Raw genomic sequence first — 25,025 nt, 5'->3', positions numbered from 1 at the left:
CTAGTAGAAAGGACTGTATCCAAGTTATCGTTGTGTAACAGATAATCGTCTAGCACTTGCTGTAGTCGTGTGACCTTGTCCGATCGGTGTAGGAGAGTATCTCTGAATCGCCAGTGTCTGGTCGGGGGCTGCGCCTGTGGGAAGGCTAGGGTGATCACCTCGGGGGAATGGTCGGAAAAGGTCACCACCAGTATGTCAGCTGAGAGCGTGATGTCTAGGATAGGTTTGGTACCCAAAAAATAATCTAATCTAGCGTAGGTTTTATGTGCGTTGGAGTAAAATTAAAAGTCTCTTGTGCTGGGGTGGAGGAGTCGCCACAAGTCTGTAAGGCCTAGGTCGTGTAATTTGGCATGTCCGGTCGGGGTAAGGGCACCGACCTGACTAGTGCGCTGCGCAGAGCGGTCCATGTCATTATCGAATACCAAATTGAGGTCACCCCCAAACAATATGTGGCGGTCTTGAGTGGCCATTGCTTCTATCAGTGCCTCATCCAGAAAACGTTCCTGGCCGTCATTGGGTGCATAAATAGACCCTACCGTGAAAGTGTGTCCCCCTGCGGTGAATTGGTATGTGAGGAGCCTACCCCGTATTTCAGCCCCTTTTTATGCCACCCTCTCTTGAAAACTCTTCGAAACTAATATGGCCACCCCAGCTTTCTTTGTGGGTCAGGAGGAGTGAAATTGGGTTGGGAAGGAGCGGGACCGGAGTCTGTGGCAGTCCTTCGAGAGTAGATGTGTTTCCTGGAGGAGACAAATAACCGCCCGTGCTTTCAAGATAAGAGAGGAGTGTCCTCCACTTGATCGGATTATTAAGACCCCTCACATTGAGAGTGAGGATCTTAATGGAGGAAGGCAGCATTCAGACCTAGGAAGGGAAAGGGCGCCACGCAAGAGTCTGCATTGCCAGTGTCCTGGGCTGGCTGGGAAAAAGTTATATGCAAAAACAACAGTTGATGGACAGAATGCAGAACAATGTCATACATTCACCCCAGTACAGAGATCTGGGCCTAAATCCATCGTTTTTTTGCTCACCATGCCATTCCAGTTTGAACCCAGCCATATGCAAATCAGTCTTGACCCTGTGCCTCATGGGAACAGTCCAGCCCGAACTGCCAAGCCAGGTCCTCCCTGGGCTGGAAACAAGCATCCTAGGACCGGTTTCGGGGTTTCACCCCTCTTCAACCAGGATAGCTTGATTCCAGTGGCATGGAGAGCACGGGACTCACGTCTGAGCATACCCGTCCCACTCAGGGTGACAAATGCAAAGGTTATGAACCTGAAACCGGTCCCAGGATGCTTGTTTCCGGTCCAGGGAAGACATGGCTTGGCAGTTCGGGCTGGACTGTTCCCATGAGGCACAGGGTCAGACTGATTTGCACATGGCTATGCCTGAACTGGGGTGGTGGAGTGAGCTAAAGAATGATGATGGATTAAACCCAGATCAGTTGACTGGGCGTGAGTGTTTGATTTGCTCAAGCTTTCCGTCCGTCATCCCCTTTGGTATCGCTTTGGGGAAAAGTTATACACAGTAGGGGCCTTGCAACTAAAAGGCGGGAGCGCCCTGTGGGCCAGAGGAAACCCGGTGCTGAAAAGAGGGGAAAGAGGGTGAAGAGTGTATAGAATGAAAGGAAACCCCAACTATAAAAAAGGAAAAAGAAAGAAAGAAAAAAACCCATAAGCCGCAACGGGCGCCTGTAAAAGTTCAGTGTTCGAACATTGTCCGTCATCCAGGGATGAACAGAGAGGAAGTCTATCGGGCGATCGCGTGGCCATAGTCAGCTCTTCTTCCTCCCCACTCCACCCCGAGCATGGCAAAGAAAGGATACATCAAAATAACCAGGCTTGGTCATTCAGTAGACGACTTGGCCAAGGCCCCTGGCAAGGCCTCGAGAACAGCTTTTTGCTCCATCTTGATCACTGTAGGATCCGGTCGACTGGCACGACGCCGTCACCTCTGCTGTCTCCACTGCGGTCCGCCATCATTGGACCCTTGGTCTGAGCGACCCCCATCGTCTGTTTCCTCCAGGATAGTGATTCCAAGGAGCTTGCTAGCTTCAGACAAAGAGCGGAATTGGAACAGTTTACCATCGTGTCGGAACACTAGGCGGAACGGATGTCCCCAGGAGTAGGGGATGTTGCGTTGACGGAGGACTTCTGTGATGGGCTGGAAGGTTCTGCGTTTCTGGAGAGTGACTGCTGCAAGATCCTGATAAAAAGTGGGCGTCTGGTTGCGGAAGGTGATTTGTTGGAGGGAGTGAGCTTTGCGCAAGATCTCTTCCTTAGTATGGAAGTCCTGGTCACAAACCAGTATGTCAGCGGGGGGTGCCGTTGCTGCTCTGGGTGGACCCACTCTGTGGGCGCAGTCCAAATTCAACGGTGTGTCCAAAGGGTTACCCAGGATGTGGTTGAATAATTCTCGCACGTAGGCAAAAATTTCTCCCACTTCCTCATTAGTGCCTACTCCTCGGATCCTGATGTTATGGTGCCGGGAGCGGTTCTCTATGTCCTCCAAGTGAGACTGCACATCCCCCTGTTGTTCGTGAATGCGGAGTACATCCTGTTGTAGTGCCGCCATCTCAGTGTCTCGGGAATCGCTCTTGTCTTCTAGGGTCACCACTCTTTCCCCTATGTCATCCACGTCCTTGCGGACAGCTTTAAGTTCTGCTGTGAGATCGCGCTTCACAGTCTGGAGCTCCTCGTGCAGTGTGGCAAATGGATATTCCAAAAAGCCCCGCGTCAACGGTGCCTCTGTCGAGGCCGCCATCTGTGATGTTGGGCTCAGTCGATCCGGGTCGCCAGGCCCCACACTTTGTGCTTTGGCGAACAGGTCCTTCAGCTACTTCTTTTCTCTGGCAGCAGACTTATCCTTCCTACCCCTGGCCGATGTCATGGTCAGAGTCTCCGCTACTCCAGCTGTGGCGGCCACGGAAGGGGTGGAACAGGGCCCTTTCAATGTCGTGTCCAGCGGGCCGGTAGAACAGACCTGTCCCCTCGATGCACGGACCTTGAGGAATGTCAAAGGCCTTCGCCAAATGGTGCTAGCGATGCCCCGGGGCAACCACAAAGGGATCCTGAGGGCCGTCCAAGTGCCTGCGCTGTTATGGCCGAGAGGAAGTTCAACGTGTGGGGACAGGAGTGGGAAAGAGGCGGAGGTGCTGTCTCGTTGTGGAAACGGGGCCTAGATCGTGTGAGGAGGCAGACAGTGTCCAAACTATATCAGGCAATCCGCTATCTCGCAGGACGAGCCCCAGAACTGCATCGCCTCAATAAGGCTGGCTGGTACCTCCTGGAGAGCCCACTACGGAAAGGACCTACTTGTAGTGGCCGCGGGGGCAGGCCTCAGCAGCGTCCCACAGTGGCGCCGGACCCGTGGCAGCCGGGGTCACAGAGCTGTGTGATTGTCAGCCTCGAGGCCCAGTCCGACCTGGGAGCCGCAAGGAGGCAGCGCAGCTCACCTGGGTAGACCGCTGACAAGGGCTACAGGGCCGGAGGCTGAAATGCCTCCCGATCGGCCGCCCCACGATGCACCGGTTCCACCTCTGCACGGGAATGCCTTGCGTCACAGTCGTGCAAGTGGGGTGAGGTGTCATCCAAGATGGCGCCCAGTGCACGATCAATCTGCTTTTCCCCAGAAACTCAGGGATCAGGAAGGCTCCCGGTGTTATTCTGGGCGTCAGTTTCCATGGGGGTGAGGCGCGGCAAGATAGTCAGGACTCACCATCCAGGCTCCGAAGAGTCTTCCCGTAGCGTCGGAGCTCCGAGTCCGAGGGCCTCCCGAGGTGCCGCCTCGTGCATCAGCAGCACCACCGCTGTCGTGGGGATCGCTTATGGCTCGCCGAAGGGCTTCCGTATCTGCTCCCCGGGCCACAAACTGGGGCAGAGGAAGCATCGCCGCATCCGCGGACGTCCCGGGCAAAGCTGAGTGCTCCTCCAGCCAGAGCTCAGGGCCGCGGTCTCCTCTTGAGACACGCCGGCCGCCGTCGACACCACTCCCGAGGCCTAGGGCGGGCCCGGGCCAGCAGCCGCAAACACTATCGCGGGAAACCGGGGCTCACCCGGTAGGTCGTCTGTTGTCCCTGGGTGCGTTAGGGAGCAAACAGCTGTTCCCTTGTACTGATTAAGGCCGATGGCCTGTGCTGAAAGTCGGCGGGTGGAGGAGCGAAGACAAAACACGTCTCAGCTCTCCTCCATCTTGGCCACGCCCCCCGGACCTCGAGCTTTATACTCAAAACGTATGAGATGTTTTGGTTTATGGCTAACATTTGAAAAGTTGCATAAGGAGAAAATGTAGATAGATGTTTATCAGAACTTATGTACAATTTCACAAATACATAAACAAAAGCATATTTTATTCTCGATTTTTAGCCAGAAATAATTCTAATATAACAACAACAAGGCTGTATTTTTTGTCGATTATCTTGTGTTCTCAATCACAACTTATATTTTGCTGCCTGAACAAAAACCATAAGCGCTATAAACAATCCCCGTTATCGATCAATAGTGTGTTAGTTGCAGTGTTTAGATGATGCATGGGGTGTCATATTCATGTGGTCTATTCTCGACAGAGCAACATATTTGTTTCAACCGCAGTATTCGGGAGATCAGCTCCTGAGGATTTCATCAGGGCAGGAAGTGGATTGTTCATGCACTTGATAACGGGTAGTGTACTCATTATGAGCGGTGTGATTTTACCCAGAGCGATAACTCTGGGTGAAATTCGGCCACCTTAAATTCTGACTGTTTCAGGGCCTGGAATTATGGGGTCCGCAAATGGACCCTATAATCCTGGACCCAGAGACACTGAGCCCTCTTTAATGTGACTGGGGCTGCAGGCAGCAGCACAGCCCGGCTCCTGCCCAACTCCAGAAACAGCTAGGGGGAAGCAGACTTGCTGAAGGACTTCCTGACCATACACCCTTCCAGGCACAAAATGTGGGTGGTTTTCTCCATGGTACTGGGGACAACTATCCAGAAATGGACCCAATATCTGTATATGTGTGGTTATTCCCGATTCTGGAGAGAAAAGTCACAATCACCATCTTATGGTCCGGCATTGTAGTCTGAATTGAGGATTCCAGCCCTTCCTCGCATCACAACACCATACACTGGTGCGCTTATAGTGGGCGGGGGCCTAAGAATTATTACTTTTTATTCTGTGCCACTGATTTCATGGTCCAAAGTAATAGTCGGATGGAATTCAAGATATTGTCTAAATAGAAATTAGTTCTAAAAGGAAGCTCTGCTAATTTCATGTTTTTTTTTTTATTGGCAGTGTTTTAGAGCGCTTTGCTGCAAGGGACCACCGCCTCCGCGACCAGAGTATGATGTGGTTTGTATAGGCCTTACTGGTGCTGGCAAGTCAAGCTTACTCTCACAACTGTGCTCGGAAAGTGCAGACAACATAGTGCCTACTACAGGTACAGTCAAATGTTTAACCTTTCTCTCCTAATGATAGGGAAAAAAACAATTCTCCTCTCTTAAATGAAGTGACTGTGCTTCAATATTTTCCTGGTTCTCTTTTTATACAAATTTGTGTCCACCAGAGGTTCCTAAAGTTTGCTTTACCACTAGGAATCCCTGACACTTCCTAATGCAAATGGTGGTGGGGTGGCACATTTTCCTGATCCAATCTTACTGCACTTCTAGTTTTGCTCAAGATTTTGCTCTTCCTGCATTAAGAATAAATCAACATAATTTAGTGGTCCCCACAGCTAAACTTGGATACACAAAGGGATGGGGAGAAACTGTCTTTTTATGGGTCATTGACATTTCAGCATTTTAATTTCCAGTGGGGAAGAACACGGCACATTGATATCTCCTTCGAGGAACTAAATTTCAGTCAGTCTTATTGACAAAGGCTAAAGATCCTAGGAACACGGCACATGGATATCTCCTTCTAGGAACTACATTTCAGTCAGTCTTCTAGACAAACGCTAAAGATCTTAGGAACCCTTAGAATGCATAGTGGGTGTGCAGTCACCTCTCCAGTTCAGAGAACAAAGAAGTGACAACAACATTCTTGGGGATAAACAAATGGGATAATGTGGTAACTGGGAGAGGAGGACATATTTAGGGAGTGGGACAAACCTCCATGACTAGTGGGAAGAGACACTGGCGGAATACATGACGAGCCAGAAGATCAACCATTGAACTGAAAGAGGCAGACGAAGGAAACCGCTTCTTATTTAAGTGTTCTTTTTTCCAAAAAAGACTTGCAACTAAGTAGACCATATGAAAGTTTCACTGAATATCGGATCTGGATCGTTTCTAAGAATCATGGTTTTGTGTTGATTCCATTTTATCATTTAGATTGTACATGCTTGTTGATTTTTAGTTATTTAAATTTTATTTTAACGTGGTTGAAACATTTTTAGTAACTATTATTCTATACACTCTTTTAACAGTAATAACAGTTGGCGTTCTATAAGGAAGTTACAATATGTTTATTATTCTGAGTTTTCTGAATGTGTGGCTGTATGTATGTGTCCTCATCTATTTGTAAAATCATCTATCTGCATTAGAGTATAGGAATATTAAAACTGAGGACCTCTGTGCCATCATGGGGCTGCATGCTGAGTGCTTTATACAAGCACACAACTCCAAGATGATGTTTACCATCGCCATTATGTACTTCATTGGAGTAGGTTAGACTGTACCACACCGAAATCATTCAGATATGACCCTTCATTAACTGGTTGTGAGCTACTGTGTATGTGGTGCGTAGCATCCTCCCCAGCTTGGGCAAAGGTCTGTGCCATACGCGAAGCTTAGTAATGCACGTCTTTATTCTTCTGTGTGTAACTGTGAACTCAACATTCTGAACCAGCCTTCAGTGCATTCCGCTCTAACACCTGCATCAGTTCTGTGTAGTCCATCTGGAGCCCTAAAAGTTCCATCATTTCTAATCCGCAAGACACTACATCTCCCCCTCTGTTTAACAAAAACATACTGTTTTTACAAAATATTCATATTGATAGACATATATATTTAAATCTCTTCAGTCAATCTTCCTGGCTCTTTAATTTTTCAACCTGATCTTGTTCTGGGAAACTGGGAGGTATTGTCACCGATGTCCATGATCTGCATCAATGGTGTATAAGCAACACCAGTTGCTGATGTTTCAAACCCAGTCTCTCTTTCTACTATCAGATCTGATAAATGATTGGTCAACTGCCTGAAATGAAAAGAGCCTCCAGTAATAGACTTCCCGGGGCAGTGGGCAGTCAAAATGTGTCCCTTATTAGACACCATTTGGAAAGGTTCTGCGTCAAAAGGAGTATCATATTTTCTTTTCTGCATGTGTTGTACTAGCACTGGATATCCTCTCTTAAAGACAATGTTCTTTGCATCTCGTCTTTTGTCAGCATGGAATTTCATCTTTCATTTGTTAACCAAGTCCTTCTCATGAATTGTCGGCTTATCTTTCTTTTTCTGATTGGTCCATTAAGGAAACTTGGTATTCTTGCTCTCTCAACCATCGAAGTCACAGTACATTCACCTGTGGTCGAGCGGGGTGTTAAACGCTAAGCTCTAAAGGTAGAGTTCAATACAGTTTTCATATTGAGCTTCTCAAGAGTGGCACGCTGCACTGCTTTCTTCAGCATACTCATAAAATGCTCAATAAGTCCATTGGTTTGTGACTACAAAGGAGTGCTCTTTTTACGCTTTATATTCAAATTCTCCAATAAATATCGGATAGTGGATCACCCAGGTCAGAGGGGCCACCTAATCTGAATCTGTCTGTAACTTTTTCAAACAAATAGAATTTACTATGTTTGCTTTTAAAACGGGGGAATATTTTTAAATTGCTTACTTCTTTGTTTTTGCCGCATTTTATCTGGGCACTATTCCGTCTGGGGCTTTTATCTTCTGGCTTTGGGGGTCTGTAACGGTCTCTTGCTCCTTCCCCGGTCCACCACGGCTTGCCGATTGTGTGGAGGGAAGTGGGTATTTCGCTCTTGCTCCTCCCTCTCACTTCCTGCCGCAGTTGACCGGGCGGCGCTCTAGATGTTCCCAGCCCAGCTTATTTAACTGCATGCTGGGCCGGACGCACAGCGGATAGTGGATCACCCTGGTTAGAGGGGCCACGCTGTTGCGCTGCTGTGCTGCACATGATCTGAATTTGCCTGTAACTTTTTAAAACGAATATAATTTACTGTGTGTGCTTTTAAAACGGGCAATATTTTTTAATTGCTTGCTGGGCCGGACGCGCCAAAGGCAAGCCCGTCTGCGCCCGTCCACGCCAAGTTTACGCCTTGTGCAGGGACTCTGGCTAATTTATTTTAGACCCCGGTAAGCCCCTTTTTTATTCCAGAGGACAGCTCCTGGAGCTTCAAGCACAGAAGGGGTCGCACTGCAGGTCTATGAACCTTGAGGCTCCAGGTGGTTGTCAGGTGTACGAGTGTGCCAACTGCAAGACAGTTATTACGCTGGGTGAAGCTGGGAAATCCCATGAGGATACGCATCAGTTCCATCTTTTGTCTTTGAAGCATTCCTTTATGGGATATCTCGTGAACGCCTAATCTTTGATTAAACACAGGGCAGAATTCAGCGATTTTGTGTCCCTTCACAAGCCCGATTGGGTATTCATTACCGAAACCTGGGCTAGAGATTGCTCAGGGCCAGATCTGGTGGAGGCCATCCCCTCCAGGTATGCCCTATCCAGACTTGATAGGGAAGGGAGGATTGGGGAGGGTTAGGAGTACTCTAAAAAGACATCTATTCATGCTTCACTGAGGCTCTCACCTCTCCCTCAGATCCCTATCAGGCCCTATATTTCTCTTTGAAGGTCCTACCCACCGAAACCTTTGTCAGAGTAGTCACCTATCGGCCTCCTGGACCCAGAGCAATGTTCGATCAGGCTTTCAGTAATCGAATAGAGCCCTATCTGGCAAGATCTAATATCACTCTTTTGGGTGATTTTAACTTTCATTTTGAGAAAACTCTGTGTACTGAAACACAGGTTTTCTTGGAAACTATGGACTCTTGTGGTCTTTCTCAGCTGGTGAGGAGCCCCACTCATACTGCAGGACACATTTTGGATGGGATCTTCTCTAATGATCCTAGGATAGAGGTGAATGATCCTATCCCACTCTGATTATTATGCCATCCCATTCCTTCTGCAAATTGCAGTAGCTCACCTTGATCCTAATTTTAAGAACAGGGTGGAGATGAAGAGAAACTTTAGCCGTATAAATAAGGAGGACCTTCCTAATAAACTTAGCAATTATTGCTGCCTCCCCTACTTGGATGTTAACTCCATCTACGACGGTTTTTCCAACTGGCTTTTGGCGGCCTTGGACTCTCTTGCCCCCCTTAAGAGCACTATGTGGCCAGAAAATGCCCTTCGGCCCCCTGGTTCTCTGAAAGGCTGAGAAAGCTTAGACAGGTATGCCGACACCAGGAAAGAAAATGGCGCCGGGATCTTTCCTCGGTCGAAAGGGATCTGCACAAACTTAGATTGAGGGAATATAAAATAGCTAATAATGAGTTAAAGGTCTCTTATTATTCTAAGACGACGGAATCCATAAAATCCCCAAGGGAACTTTTCATTGTGATTAATACCCTCCTAGCTCCCACGGCCACTGCTAACACCGAGGTTTCCCAGGATTTGTGTGATAAAATGGCATGTTTTTTTTATCCAATGCTGGAGTATCAAAGTTAAATCTTCCATCAGATCCCCTGGTAGCCCCTCTGAAGGATTGCCGCTTGTGCTCCTTTCCTCCTATACTTCAAGAGGACACTGAGCGGATGTTAAGTGGAATTAGGTCTGGTTCCCCCCTGGAGCCCTGCCCCCTGAAGATCTTGAAACTGGGAATGGAGGCTATTGCCCCACCTTTGACTTCAATCCTTAATGCTGTCATTACCTCTGGCCAGTATCCCAGCACGTGAAAAACTGCAGTGGCTAAACTTTTTTTAAAGAAGCCTTCCCTGGACCCTGTGGAACTAAAAAACTACCGGCCCATTTCCCTATTGCCTGTCCCAGCAAAAATCTTGGAGAAACATCTGAACCTCCTTCTCAGTACTTATTTGGAGGATCATCAGTTGCTCGATGGCTCGCAGCATGGGTTCAGAAGTGAGCACAGTACAGAGACGGCGTTAACTGTTGTTTTCAACAACATTCAACAACAGGTTGACGCTGGCCATACCACCTTACTGATCCTTCTGGACCTGACGGCAGCCTTCGATACCATCTCTCCCCGTAGATTGGCTGGGAGGCTCCGGGAAATAGGGTATGAGGGCCTTGCCCTTAATGTGCTTGCATCCTTCTTTTTGGAACGGTCAAAAAGATTTAGGATGGGCCAATTCTTCTCCGCCCCTAAAAAGTTGAGTCCTACTCTTTTTATTATGTAGCCCCGCTTGCCAGGGTTGTAAGATCTTACGGCCTAGAAGTGTTATCCCTACGCTGATGACACTCAAATCATGATTACCATCACTGAGCGTGTCGAAGCGTCAGCAGCAAACTTTAAAAACTGCATGCTGGTGACTTCATGGATGGTGGAAGACTCAATGGGGCTAAGACTGAGATCTTAATTTTCGGAGACAAACAGGAGATTTGGTCTGAGGCCTGGTGGCCAGATACGCTTGGAGCTTGCCCTCACCCTAGCCTCAGTGCCAAAAATCTAGGCATCATAGTGGACACCTCCCTTTCTCTGGGCCCCCAAATAAATAGAACAGTTTCTACCTGTTTCGGGATAAGGACTCTCAAAACGATCTTTCAATTTCTATCCCTCCCCTCGTGGAAACAGGCAGTGGTGGCCCTTGTGCTGTCTAGATTAGATTACTGCAATGCCCTTTATGTAGGGATAAATAAGGGGCTCCTACATCGACTTCAGCTCGTGCAGAATGCCGCTGCCAGATTGGTGATGGGCCTCCCCAAATTCCACTCTGTATCGGCTACCATCAGAAGCCTGCACTGGCTTCCATTGGGTCGGAGAATTGTGTTTAAAGCCCTGTGCCTGGTGCACAAGGCCTTAAATAATATGGGGACAGAAGGCATTAGAAAATTGTTTCGCAGATATGTCCCCGGCAAGCAGCTAAGATCTGCCAGCAAGAATCTGGTGACTGTTCCCAGGTTCAGGAAATCCAGATGGGGGGGGGGGGGGGGGGGGCTTTTTCGCTGGCTGCAGCCAACTTGTGGAATTACCTTCCTTCTTCAACTTCAGCTCCAGAAACTCACTCCTCGTTCCGTAAGGCCTTAAAGACCTGGCTCTTCACCAGCTTGAATCTGTAAGCCTCTTATCTATGGACAGCTCTGATCCTGGGAAGATGTGTGGCCCCACGGCCAGGGCGACTGACTCCGGAATCTGGGGATCACGGCTCGATCCCCGGCGGCAGATTAGCCCAGCACCATGTGACTCTGGGCAATAGCTTGCTTAATCTTCCCGACAGCCCCCAGCGCCTAGAGACCCTTACGGGTAATTGTTCGCGCTTTACAAATGTGGATTATTATTATCCTTTTCCGCAGCTCCTTGATGCCCCTGGGCTAAGTTCGCGCTTTATAAAGCCTTTTTTATTCATTCATAATTCTCTGAACTCTTGACAATTGAAAGGTGGGCCATTGTCAGACTTCACTATGGCTGGAACACCCTATGTCACAACAATGCCATCTAGTTTTTCAAGGACTCGTGCTTGAGTTGTCGATAAAAGAGCTTCAATTAGTTGAAGTTGTGAGTATTCACCCATAATCACCAATAGATGATGCCCATTATCAAGTGAACTGAAAAAGTCAATGGCTATTCTCTCCCATTCATGCTTTGGAAGTTCTGACATGTTCAAGGTGTGGTGAATTGTTTTTCTAGAAAGGCATTTGCATAAGTGACAGGCCTTTAATTCCTTTTCAACCCTGTCATCAAGGTAAGCAACCAAACTCTGTCTCGGAGATCGTTTTGTTGCAACAATTCCACAATGTCCTTTATGGGTTACCTCAATTATTTTCTGTCTCAGACTGGCGGAATCAGGATTCTCAAACCTTGTGATATAACTCTTTTCTGAGTTATGGACATTTCATCCTTGACATTTTTGTACTTTTAATAGTCACTATCACTGGTTAGGGGTCAAGAGTGTTGGTTCCATGACTGTCGTGTAATTATATACTTCAGCTTTAACATGTCACTATCATGACACGTGGCAGTGATAACCTGGGCTAAAAAATGGCAGCAGATGTGTTGGATTTTACAATGAAGTTGATATAGGCCTCAGCCATCTTGTATGGAGTACCATGACCTTGTAGAAGCACTCTGGAAAAGAAGTCAGCAGAGTTCTGATCCTTCCTTGGACGATGCACAGTGGCTTAATCACACTCTTGTAACCATAGTCCCCATCGTTCAATGGGAGGAGGCATTTTGGCCGGATTTCCAAATATAGTCAGTAAAAGGTTGATGATCAGTTACCATCATAAAAGGTTTTCCGTATAGTAATACAAGAAAATCTTCACAAGCCCATACCACAGCTAAGCTTTCTTTCTCAGGTTGTCAGTGAACACGTTCTGTTTGGGACAAACTTCTACTTGCATATGCCACAATATGCCTTCGAGCATTCACGTGTCCACTGTGCTGTGCAAAGATAGCGCCTAACCCGACTGGTCTAATGCCAAAAGCAATCTTCGTATGAAGCTCTGCATTGAAATAGGCCAGTTCAGTAGCATTCTGAAGGGCTTGTTTAATTTTCTTGAATTGTTTCTCACACTCATGTGACCAATGGAATGAAACATTCTTACTAGTCCAGTCTCTCAACTGAGCACTTACAGTGGCAACGTCTTGTATGTATCTGGAATAGTAACTGGCCATGCCAAGAAATTAACTCACCATGGAAACATCTTGTGGGGGATCAGCATTTGACAGTGCTTCTACTTTATCAGGAGTCATACCGCCATCAGAAAAGATATGACCAAAGAATTTTAGCTTTTCCTTATGGAACTCACACTTGTCTGTATTCAAAGTCAAATCTGCTTTGGCATGTAAACTAAATACTTGTGCATGAGCATTATCGTGTTCCTTCTATGTAGCTCCGAAAACCGATATGTCTTCATAGGGAAGCCGTCTGGCCTGGGGTCTTACCAGTTTTCAAATCTCAAATGGCCTCCTGAATCTCATCTTCAGTGATGAGGGAGTGTTGGAAACCGGGCAACCGGGTTAGCAGTCACCAGGTTCCCAGCACAGTGGTAGCTTGGCTCGAGCGGTCGGGAAGACAGGCACCGTGTTAAGCGTACGTCACACCCTCACAATAACCATGCGCTCATCCATGCCAAAAACGACACTACACCATAAAAATTATGAAAGAGAGTAGTTTGTCTTTATCTTATTTTCTCTTAGTTGCAGGTTTCAAAACATACATACAATACCATAAGACTTTTCTTGAAAGTAGCAGGTCAAATAAATAATACCACAGTGGGGTTTCAATAAATAGGATCAGGTCATAAATAAGCAAGGAATAAATAAAGGTGCGATAAATACATAGGGCAAATAAATACTGTCAGACAATAAATACAAGGCAGGAATAAATACGGTCAGACAATAAATAAAACACCTTCAATAAATAATATAAGCAATCAAACAATTGCAAATCAGATCACATTTATGAGGTAGATTGATTTTACCATTCCCAAGTACAGCTTGTGGTCACTGAGGTGGCCTGGGGATGTCCCACCTAGAGTGGTCAAGGCTGGGGCCTAAGCAGAGGTAGAATGAGGGTAACCTAAGGTTCTGGCTCTCCCAACTACACAGTCCCTCACACAGGTCCCGGCACCAGTCTCAGTTCACCCCCTAGCACTCCCAGGCTGGTCCTAACACCCCTCTAGCCCCTAGAATGGTCTTTTAGGGCTCCACAGGGCCTCAGATGCCCTTTCTACCACTTACTGTCCCTTCTGCGAATATCGGCTCCGCTGGCGCCGAGTCGACGCCGTGAGACGGTTCCGGTTCGATGTCGCGTCGATCTGTTCCACTTGACGCCCTGTCGATGCCGTCTGGCGGTTCCGGTTCGATGTCGCTGGGCGGCCTCGGTTCAATGTCGCGTCGATCTGCTTTACCTGACGCCGGGTCGGTGCCGTGAGGCGGCTCCGAATCTATGTCGCTGGGCGGCCTTGGCTCGATGTCGTGTTCCGGCGTCACAGGGTCACGGTCTCCCCGCTTCCGGGTGTCTCCGGAGTGCGACCTCCACTCCCGACCTCCGTCGGCTCCACCTCGGGTTCCGGCGACTCCGGAGTGCGATCTCCACTCCCGACCTCCTGCGCGCTTCACCTCGACCTCAGGCGACTCCGGAGTGCGACCTCCACTCCCGACCTCCTGCGCGCTTCACCTTGGTTTCCGGCGACTCCGGAGGGCGGACTTCACTCCCCCGTCGACGCCTCACCTCGACCTCAGGTGACTTCCTACTCGACCTCCGGTGACTCTCCACGACCTCCGTCGGCGCCCTCTCTCGACCTCTGGCGGCTCCGGGTACGACGTCTGCTTTCTGTCAGCGCCGCTTCTCCACCTCGGGCTCCAGGTCTCCAGGCTTCTCGACGTCAGGACTCCAGGAGGACACTGCTGTACAGGTCAGGAACTTGCTGTTCTTCCTTTGTAAGGCCTGTTCCAAATGTTCAGGTCCTTAAGATGGTTTTTCTGGTCTTGGTCCCACACAGGGCTCTAGGCTGGGCTTGGTCAGTAGGGACTAGCATCAAGGGTGGGTTTCTGGACCCCACTCCAAGCACTGGTTTCCACCCCTGCTGCCTCACTCCTTCCTCCTTCTGAATCTCTGTCCTCTCTCCTCTCCAGTCAGGTGCCAACTGCCAACTACCAACTGCCTCCCTGAGATGGCCTCCCAACATTCTAAACTGTCTCCCTCTGTCCCAGGGTTCTAGAATGTTGCAGAAGGTTCTAGAAACCTCTAGTGTGTTCTGGAGATGTCACAGGTGACAATGGGTGGCCACCATTTTGTGTCTCAGGCCCTCAGACAGAAGTTCCAGGGGTAGGGAAAATGGCTCCCTGACCCTGCATCAACACTAAAAAGTCTGGTGGTTCCCAAAAAGGAAAAATTATAACAGGGTTTGAGGCAAAAGTGGGACAAAATAAATAATGATGAGGAGGGACCACCCAAATGGCTGACAGGTCTAACAGGGAGTCTAAGGCTTTCTATTGGGATTGCATCAAATGGGAAAGTGGGATATTAGATAATAACGGCTGGGCCAGCTCAGAGACTGACTGGTATAGAGTGTGTCTGCAAATCCATTCACAGTGGCCTGTATCCTGTCACAATTCATACTTAACATATTTTTGCATTTCCCATTGCAATTAAGGTACTTCATGGAGCACCATATATGTTGCCTTAATGCCTCCTAGCTGGGAAAGACATAAGTAGTTGATCTGAAATACCTCTTTAGCCGCAATGAATATACTAACCGGAGTTAATATTGCCTGTGGTGCGCTTTCAGTTGCTCCGTTACTGAAAGCATACGAGGAGCGGTTGTACCTATTGCTCTGTACTACCTCCTTGTCAAGGCTCTTTAAACGTCTCTTGACTAGATTAAACTTGAAGGTACATTTTTGGAAAGGGTTCTGTAGTTACCTAAAAGTACTGTGATGAAGGCACCTAAATTGGAGCTAGGAAGTGTTGACTGCTCTGAAGTTCTTTGCTCAAGTACCAACTGCGGGAGAAAGTTTGAATGATCTAATGTATAGGGACACTGAAATAAATCTCTCTGTGACTTCCTATTTAGCCTGCCTAAACCTATTATATTAATTGGGATGATATAAACATTGAATGGAAGGAGTGGCTAAATTGACTTAGGAAGCACTTTTTCTAGAGAGTGACACAAGATATTACCCCAGTATTGGAACTTTCATAGATTCTCATGCTTTGTATCATTCCCCGTCGTCGGAATGGGAGCCTCGGTAACAAAAATATATATATATATACATATGTATAACCATAGAAACAAAAGAGAAAAATAGGCCTAGGCCTCATCTCATTTTGTAGTATATCACCCTCTTTGTGTAAAAGAGCCCAAACTTTTGCCAGGGCCAATCAGCACAGCCTCACCCTCTGGAACCTTCCTGAGAGAGCTCAGAGCCTCAGATTTTTCTACCGCACGTTGTGCTAGGGAGTCTCCACTGAGCTCTGCTCAGTTTTTCACAGAGTTACTTTTGGATATCTTTATTACCATCTTTTGAGACAGAATGTCAGAAAAGGAGAAGAAAGCTTTATTTAGGGCTTGTGCCTCTTGTGGGAAGAAGAGACTGTTTGTGGAAGACAGGCATGAGAACTGCATATACTGCCTGTACCCGGAACACAAGGCCACCGACTGTAAAATCTGTCGGACCTTCTCGACCAAGACCTTGAGAGACAGAGAGGGGCGCTTGCTGACGTGGCTGCAGAAGATAAAGACCAGGGAGGTCATTTCTTCGGATGAGGAAGGATCTATCTCTGGTACCTCCTCCAGGAGATCGAAGAAGAGGGGTAGGTCATCGCCCTCCACTTCTGCGGAACCCCCTCTCAAGGTTCCTCTCAAAGCCCCTCACGGGATCTCTGACAGGTCTGAGGAGGCTGGTCCCAAAAAATCTCCTCACGACAGTGTAAAGGAGAGGCAGGGACGGGCTACTGTGGACATAGCCCCTAAGGACAATAAGGGGGTTGCTACATCTACCCCTCCGTCCCAGAAGGAGAAACCTGTAAAGAAACAGGCTGCAGAAACTCCTCAGTCGGTGCCACTGAAGAAACCGCGTCCGTCGACGCAGGCGGCAGCAGGTACGTCGACGACGATCTCCTCAATTAAGCCTATTTCCATGGGGTCGTCCACGAGACCGTCGACAATATCTACTTCGTCGACGGCGGTGTCGACGACGAGGACCACGTCGACGACGACGACGACGACGACGAGTTCGTCGATGTTGATGACTACAAGTTCGTCGACGAGACTGTCGACGGGTGCTCCGCCGACGATGAAACATACTACGTCGACGAAAAAGAAAGCTCCGTCGACGACTGCTCCGTCGACGACTGCTCCGTCGACGACTGCTCCGGTGACGGCTGCCCCGTCGACGACTGCTCCGTCGACGACTGCTCCGTCGACGAGGATTACAGGACTGTCGACGGCCTCATCGTCGACGACGATTTCAGCTCCGTCGACGACAGTTGCCTTTCAGTCGTCGTCGAGTACGTCGACATTGGAAATCCCGTTGCCATCGACTCCGTCGACGAGACCGCCGACGGGACCGTCGACGACGAAAAATTTGGATTTTTCAACCCAAAGATTAGTGATTACACCGGACATGACTTCCCCTAGGCGGGTCACGCCTTTGCCACCATCCATGCTTCTCGAGGACTCGGAGGAGGATGAGGAGGATGGGCAGTTTGGGGACGCATACAGCCTTTCAGACCTGAATGTCAAACAGCAGGACACAGATACGGAGGAGTTTTATGGCCCAGAGGGGCAGGAGGGGCACCAACAGGGATTACGCCCCCGCCCTATAAGGCAGGACCTAATTGCCTTGCCAGTGGCTTTGGTGTCGGATTTGCAACAGATGCTGCAAGACTATAGATCTCGTTTTCCGACGTTGCCGGATCGCACTCCAGTGCGTCCTTCTCCTTTGGAAGTGCCACGTGACATACCAGTGGACTTGCCACCTCTACCAAGAGAGGTACCTCGGTCCATTTCACCAGTGCTGCCCTTAGTGGTTCCCCAACCTTCAGGTACGGAACCTGCTGATGATGACGCGGACGATGGAGATACGGACGAAGACGACGAGGGACAGGTGATCCCTCTTACAGATCCAGGCGATCCAGATGGGGACCCTGATGATACACAGGATCCTGATGCTGTAGGCCGAGAGACAAATATATCGCCTCCGGTGGACATTGGAGGTTTCCATAATTTGATGGAACGGGCATCCAAGAGGTTTGGTCTGCCCTTTACGGTGGAGCAGTCCGACTGCTTCCTTTATGACTTTAAAGCCCAATATAAGAAGTCTGTAAGATCAATTCCCATTATAGAACATGTCTGGGATGAGGGACTGAAGACAATGCAGAATCCAGCAACCGTCATTCCGGTTCTTCCCCGGCTGGAGAAGAAATACAAGGCACCAGAGGGCAGTCCTGCGTGTCTTCTAGGACAACCTAAGCCGGATTCTGTTATTTCTCAAGCTGCTCAAAGTAAATCTAAGAATCCGTCCACTCCTTTAACCACGCCTCCAGATAAAGAAGGCAGAAGACTGGACAATGTGGGTAAAAGATTCTCCACCATGGCCAGCTTGTTGGTGCGGGCAGCTAATTCTCTGGCTATTCTGGGCAGATACGACCGCCAGATGTGGTGTGATATGGAACCATTCCTGGACCAGCTACCAGAAACTAGTCAAGACGAAGCCAGACAGGTGCTGATGGAGGGAGAACGATGCTCTTCGGAAGTCATCGACTGTGCGATGGACATTGCCTCAACTGCTTTCAGGGCTTTGGCGGGCTCAGCCGTCTTGCGCCGCCAAGGCTGGTTGAAGGCGACTTGGTTTCGCCAGGAGGTCCAGAATAAGATCTTGGACCTCCCCTTTGACGGAGAGATGCTTTTTGGAAAGCATGTGGATGACGCCCTCCAAGGCATTAAAAAGGACACCGATACAGCTAAGTCCTTAGGCTCTTTGACCTACTGTAAGGTGCCATTTAAGGGGGCACGTGGTCGGGGGTTTTCTAACTACAGAGGAAACCAACGACAGTATTCCTCTCAATCTGGACAGTCCTATAAAGGACAATATTCCAGCCAGCGCCAAGGACAGTCGGCGTCTTTCTCTCGGCAGTCCCAGAGAGGACGTCAGAATCGTCAGGGACGAGACAACGCCAAGAGGCAATAGCGGCCTCCTGGCTCTGGCTACTGTTCCTCCCCTGCCACAAACACCGGTCGGGGGCAGGATATCTTTTTGTCTGGTCAGCTGGGTGCGTTTAACATCAGACCGGTGGGTCTTGAACATAGTTCAGAGTGGCCATACGTTGGAGTTCCAAGATCTTCCTCCAACAAGAGCTCCAGACGCCCGTGCAGCGAAACATCTCCGACTATTACATCTCGAAGCCCACCAGCTTTTCATCAAGGGGGCGATAGAGCCTGTGCCACTTTCACAAAGGGGCAAGGGGTTTTATTCCAGGTTCTTCCTGGTTCGGAAGACGGAGGAGGCATGGCGTCCTATACTAGACCTCAGGGAGCTCAACACCTATCTCATCAAGCTCTCTTTCAGGATGGTCACACTCCAGGATATTCTAAGGCTGCTCAATCCGGGAGACTTTTTGGCATCCCTGGATTTAGAGGATGCTTACTTTCATGTTCCGATCCACCCAGCTCACAGGCAATATCTACGCTTCACAGTAGGCAAGAGCCATTTCCAGTTCAAGGTGCTCCCGTTTGGCCTTCGGTCGGCACCCCGCATTTTCACGAAGATGCTGGCACCAGTCGCTGCTTTCCTGAGGAAGCAGTCCTTGGAAGTGTTCCCGTACTTGGACGACTGGCTCATCAAGGCTCCATCGTTCAGGGCAACGTCTCAGGCTGTGTCAACTTGCATAAGATTGTTCGCCCATTTGGGTCTTCAGCTCAATGTGTCCAAGTCGGAACTGATACCCTCCAGGTCACGGAAGTTCCTTGGGGCAATTCTGGACACGAGACGATGCACGGCTCGTCCGTCAGAGGAGCGTCAGGGCAAACTGGCCGCTTCCGCTCGTCTAATACTGCACAAGAGACATGTATCGGTTCGACAGTACAAGTCCTTGCTCGGATCAATCTCATCCTGCATACCTTTGATACCGCATTGCAGGCTACATATGCGTCCTCTACAGGAGGAGCTGGACAAACAGTGGCGTCAGGCAGAAGGATCGTTCAATGACAAAGTATGGATAACACCTGCCATGCGCACGGCTTGCGAATGGTGGCTGGTGAAGGAAAACATCGCAGGAGGATTAACGTTCCGAGTCCCTCCTTCTCCTATGGTGGTGACCACGGATGCTTCCCTAGAAGGGTGGGGAGCTGTCCTCCAGGAGCTTCAGGTCAGCGGTCACTGGAGTCCAGCAGACAGACTGCGCCACATCAATCTTTTGGAGCTGAGGGCCATTCACTTAGCCTTGCTGGCGTTCCTCCCCAGACTTCAGAACCGTGCAGTGCTGGTCCGGACAGACAACACTACGGCCATGCACTATATAAACAAGCAAGGGGGAACGAGATCACGGACGCTGTCCAAAGAAGCTCAGGTGATCTGGGAATTTGCCATCTCTCACGGGATCACTCTGCGAGCCGAGCACCTGGCGGGGTGTCTCAACATCACAGCGGATGCTCTAAGTCGGCAGACGAAGGTGACACACGAGTGGGAGCTGGATCAGGCCACTCTGGAGGCAGTGTTCAAGAAATGGGGTACTCCGACCATAGACCTCTTTGCGACCCCGGAGAACGCCAAGTGCCGGTTTTACGCAAGCAAGGTTCCCCAGCGAGGGTCTCTGGGGAATGCCCTTTCGATTGCTTGGTTCGGCGCATTTTGCTACGCCTTTCCTCCAATTCCCCTCATTCCTCGAGTTCTCAGGAAGGTCAGGGCAGAACCATGCAAAATGATCCTCATTGCTCCAGCATGGGCGCGGCAGTTCTGGTACTCGGAACTCCTACTTCTCTCCCAAGATCGCCAGATTCGCTTGCCACTGATTCCATCTCTGTTATCGAGAAATCAGGGGCAAGTCCTCCATCCGGATCCGGAATCACTTCACTTGTCAGCGTGGCTCCTGAACACAGAGAATTCCGCCATCTGAATCTGTCTAAGGAATGCAGGGATGTTCTATCTCAGGCACGGGCACCAAGCACTAATAAGACCTACAGGGCAAAGTGGAAGAGATTTTGCCTTTGGTGCCAGAGGAATAAACTCCATCCTTACAAATCCCGGCCACATCAGATTCTGCCCTATATCCTGTCCCTGGCTAAATCAGGTCTGGCGCACTCTTCGATCAAGGTGCATCTGGCTGCCTTATCCCGCTTTCGACGGAAGACATCGGGGCCATCTCTATGGTCTGCAAGAATTGTTAAGCAGTTCCTTAAGGGGTTATTTCGGATGTATCCTCCGGTCCGGCCACCTCCGCCTATCTGGCAACTTAACCTGGTACTGGCTCAACTGATGAAAGCGCCCTTTGAGCCGATTCACAAAGCGGACTTGAAGTTCCTATCTTGGAAACTGGCCCTTCTCCTAGCATTGACTTCGGCTAGGAGAGTTAGTGAACTCCAGGCTCTCTCTATAGTGGAGCCTTTTCTACAGTTCAAGAGGGATGTCATGATTTTGAGAACCAACCCAAAATTCATCCCGAAGGTGCCTTCGGAGTTTCATTTGAATGAACCCTTAATTTTGAACTCCTTTTTTCCGCGTCCTTCCACTCAAGCGGAACGAACATTGCATTCTTTGGATGTCCAAAGATGCCTGAAATTCTATCTGGAGCGCACACGCTCTTTCAGAAAGTCTACTCAACTATTTATCGCCTACAGTGCACCACGGAAGGGGTTACCGCTCGCTAAGAGTGGCATTTCCCGCTGGATCTCCAGTGCAATTCAGTACTGTCATCAGGCTGCGGGCAAACCCTTGGATAAAAGGGCCCGGGCGCATTCTACGAGAGCGATGGCGTCTTCAGTGGCTCTCTTTGCTGGAGTGGCGATTAAGGACATCTGCAGGGCAGCAACGTGGAGCAGTGTACACACCTTCACGAAGCACTACTGCCTGGAATCGGTGGGACGAGCTGACGCTGCGGTTGGTCAAGCAGTCCTCCGGAATCTTTTTCAATGAGAGGTGAGCTTTCCCTACAATCCCTCCATCCTGGTAAGCACATTTGGTTTCAGTAATGGTTGTTTTATCATGTGCACTGAGATGATTTTGTAAAGCCATGTAATTACCGAAATGTGCTTGTCGTGATCTACTGCTTGCTATTCTGATACAAAGCATGAGAATCTATGAAAGTTCCAATACTGGGGTAAGAAAACAAGTTACTTACCTGTAACTTTGGTTCCCCAGTATTGGTAACTTTCATAGATTCTCATGCGCCCACCCACCTCCCCTGGGAAAGCTCTGCCGGTTTACTAAGGTAGTGGCTGTTGGCACAACGGCTACGAAAATCTGAGGCTCTGAGCTCTCTCAGGAAGGTTCCAGAGGGTGAGGCTGTGCTGATTGGCCCTGGCAAAAGTTTGGGCTCTTTTACACAAAGAGGGTGATATACTACAAAATGAGATGAGGCCTAGGCCTATTTTTCTCTTTTGTTTCTATGGTTATACATATGTATATATATATATATTTTTGTTACCGAGGCTCCCATTCCGACGACGGGGAATGATACAAAGCATGAGAATCTATGAAAGTTACCAATACTGGGGAACCAAAGTTACAGGTAAGTAACTTGTTTTCATCTGCCTTACCAGAGGTGGAGGAGCTCTCTAAATGTGTTTTATACACAAACATAGAACTGATTTGGGAAATGAAAGTTACTTAAGGGGCTGACTAAAGACAGCTAAGCAGTTTGTAAGACCTCATGTCATTAGTTCTTTTTAAAAAAAGTACGATGACAGGCAAAGAGAGAGTGGGCATTCGATAAGCCCTCTCCAACCATTGATTTTCATGTGTTTTTCATGGGATGTTCATCAATACTATAGCATTTGTAGGTATTTGCAGTGTTTCTAGTGTTTCTAGTGTGTTTCTAGTGTGTTCCCCTTAGGTTTTGGTGCTGGCTTTTAAATGAGCCTTTTGTTAGACCAGAGTCAGTGTGTGCTCTTTGATGAATTTACTTTGGTGACTCAATATTTTAATTGCTGATTTGTGGCTTTTTAGAACAAAATAGAAACTGTTTCCTGTTTGGATGTCTCAACCTTTTGTAAAGACACACGCTATGTGCTAATCTCCCCTTTCACATTGATTTGTTTACTTTGCTGTCATGATAGAATGTTATTTGAGTTTTCAGCTTTTGTTTAGCTCAGTAAGTAAATGCATGCACTCTCAATGGATTCCTTAAATGTGCTACAAAAATGCTGTCACTTTTTCAAAAAACAATTCACTATGCAAAAGTTTGCTTTGTGCACTTTAAGTTCACCCCTTAAAACACAAACTTCATCTTCTGACTAATTTTCATAAAACTTCTTTGACGTTACAGCTTGGATGTACAAATGCAGTGTGTTCAGGAATGGGCTCGACGCTTAGCTTCCACAATGTTGTAGCCCTAGATGTTGTACCCAAATCTTTTAAACAAAGATGTTGCTTCATTATGGGATTTTCTTTCTAGGACAACTTGAAGCAACTTACCCAGTCACCGAAAAATGACTAAACATGTCCCCTAACAAAAAGCCAGACCAGGTGATTTTGTCATGCTTGTTACTAACTGTATCAGTTCCAGGCATGAAATATTTTGTTATTGAAATTCAGTTTGGCTCAGCCACTATTGTAAGATTGATTACGAGTCAGCGTGGTCAATTGAAGGAACAGTTATGACAACATCCCTAAGCTTCACTTTAAGGTCAAGCTTCAAGATCACATTGTGAACATTTCAGCAATATAGAATTTCTTCTTTAACTAGCAAAAACTGTTGTCAGGGTTTCTCTGTGGCCTACATGAGTAACAATGACTGCCTACTGCGATACCCTCTCTTCAGCACATTCAGCACACTATATTAATAAATATTTCCATTCTGATTTTAGACTTCATTAGTACCCCCATCTGATAGTTTTTTGTTTTTTTTAATGTATTTATTGGAGTTTTATGGAAAAAATAAAAACCACATCAAACATGTAGTTTGCAAATATTACAGACAAATACGTGTACCCTCCAGGAGCACATGCATCTTAAAAAGAGATGGTTTTCATAATGCATTGTAGATCAATACGTTGTTACGTACAGTCTTGAGCCTGAAAGAGAAAAGGCATAGTACAGTGGACGATACATTCTGTCTACACCACCGATTAGGATCTGTGTGGTAGATTTAAATATACATAGAGGATCAAAATTGAATAACATATCCGCAGGAGAGAATACAGTCATGACATAGTTTGTTACCCATTCCCATGTAGCCATACAGCCATCTCAGTATGTCTAGTACATGCAACATAAGCAAAGAACAATGGTTCTGTCGGAAATTGAACGAAATAGCTTAATAGGTACTAAATACACTCTTCAATTATCAAGAACACACACAAACCCAAAGAAACAGGACAGAATCCAAGTCACTTGATAGAATGATATTAATTAATGTATCGAGAGCACCAAAATATTTACAGGGTAAACCAACCAAAATACACATTCATAGTGAAACAATTGGTGAGACAGTGATAATGTGCACAGAACACGTCACATATAACGAATATGTACAATGGACAATACATAAACATAATAAACAAACAGGTCCTGTTTACAGTACATAGACCACTTTAGGGTTCGATTTCCTTGCTACATAAGTGGATTTGCACAGGACGCATAGGACAGGTAACGTCGACGTTTCGACCCGATGTAATTGTGCCAATTAGTATGCATCAAAGGGGGTCTTCATCAGGACAAGAGAGGTTGGGGACCTGGGGAACCGACTTAATTAAGAGGAAAAAGATTCCTGTTGTCTCTAATGCAGATGGCCAACATCAAATTTGAGAAAAATGTTCAACTCCTGTGGGACGGTAATATTTGATTTAGAAGGAGAAGGAGAAGTGGTGCTGTCTCAACAATCGCCACGTATTCAAGTCCGTGAATTGGACAACTTGTTCCGTCAACGGCTCAGCTGCAACTGAGCCGTTGACGGAACAAGTTGTCCAATTCACGGACTTGAATACGTGATTGTTGAGACAGCACCACTTCTCCTTCTAAATCAAATATTACCGTCCCACAGGAGTTGAACATTTTTCTCAAATTTGATGTTGGCCATCTGCATTAGAGACAACAGGAATATTTTTCCTCTTAATTAAGTCGGTTCCCCAGGTCCCCAACCTCTCTTGTCCTGATGAAGACCCCCTTTGATGCATACTAATTGGCACAATTACATCGGGTCGAAACGTCGACGTTACCTGTCCTATGCGTCCTGTGCAAATCCACTTAT

The 25,025-nt window shown here is 47.9% G+C and overlaps 1 protein-coding gene across 8 annotated transcripts in view; it reads left to right on the top strand.

The window, feature by feature from the left end:
* The window catches only part of ARL15 (ARF like GTPase 15), a 1,560,154-nt gene that overhangs the window by 491,927 nt on the left and 1,043,202 nt on the right, over positions 1–25,025 (top strand). For all 8 annotated transcript variants that reach the window (XM_085631270.1, XM_085631276.1, XM_085631265.1 and 5 more), the window contains one exon: positions 5,272–5,416. In XM_085631270.1, the coding sequence (XP_085487396.1) occupies positions 5,272–5,416 (145 nt within the window). The remainder of the gene's footprint in view (positions 1–5,271; positions 5,417–25,025) is intronic.

Source organism: Triturus cristatus, chromosome 2_1 (genome assembly GCF_964204655.1).
Source record: "Triturus cristatus chromosome 2_1, aTriCri1.1, whole genome shotgun sequence".
In the NCBI taxonomy this organism is placed as follows: domain Eukaryota; kingdom Metazoa; phylum Chordata; class Amphibia; order Caudata; family Salamandridae; genus Triturus; species Triturus cristatus.
Note: the sequence above shows the minus strand (reverse complement) of the source record. Positions and strands in the feature narration are given on the sequence as shown.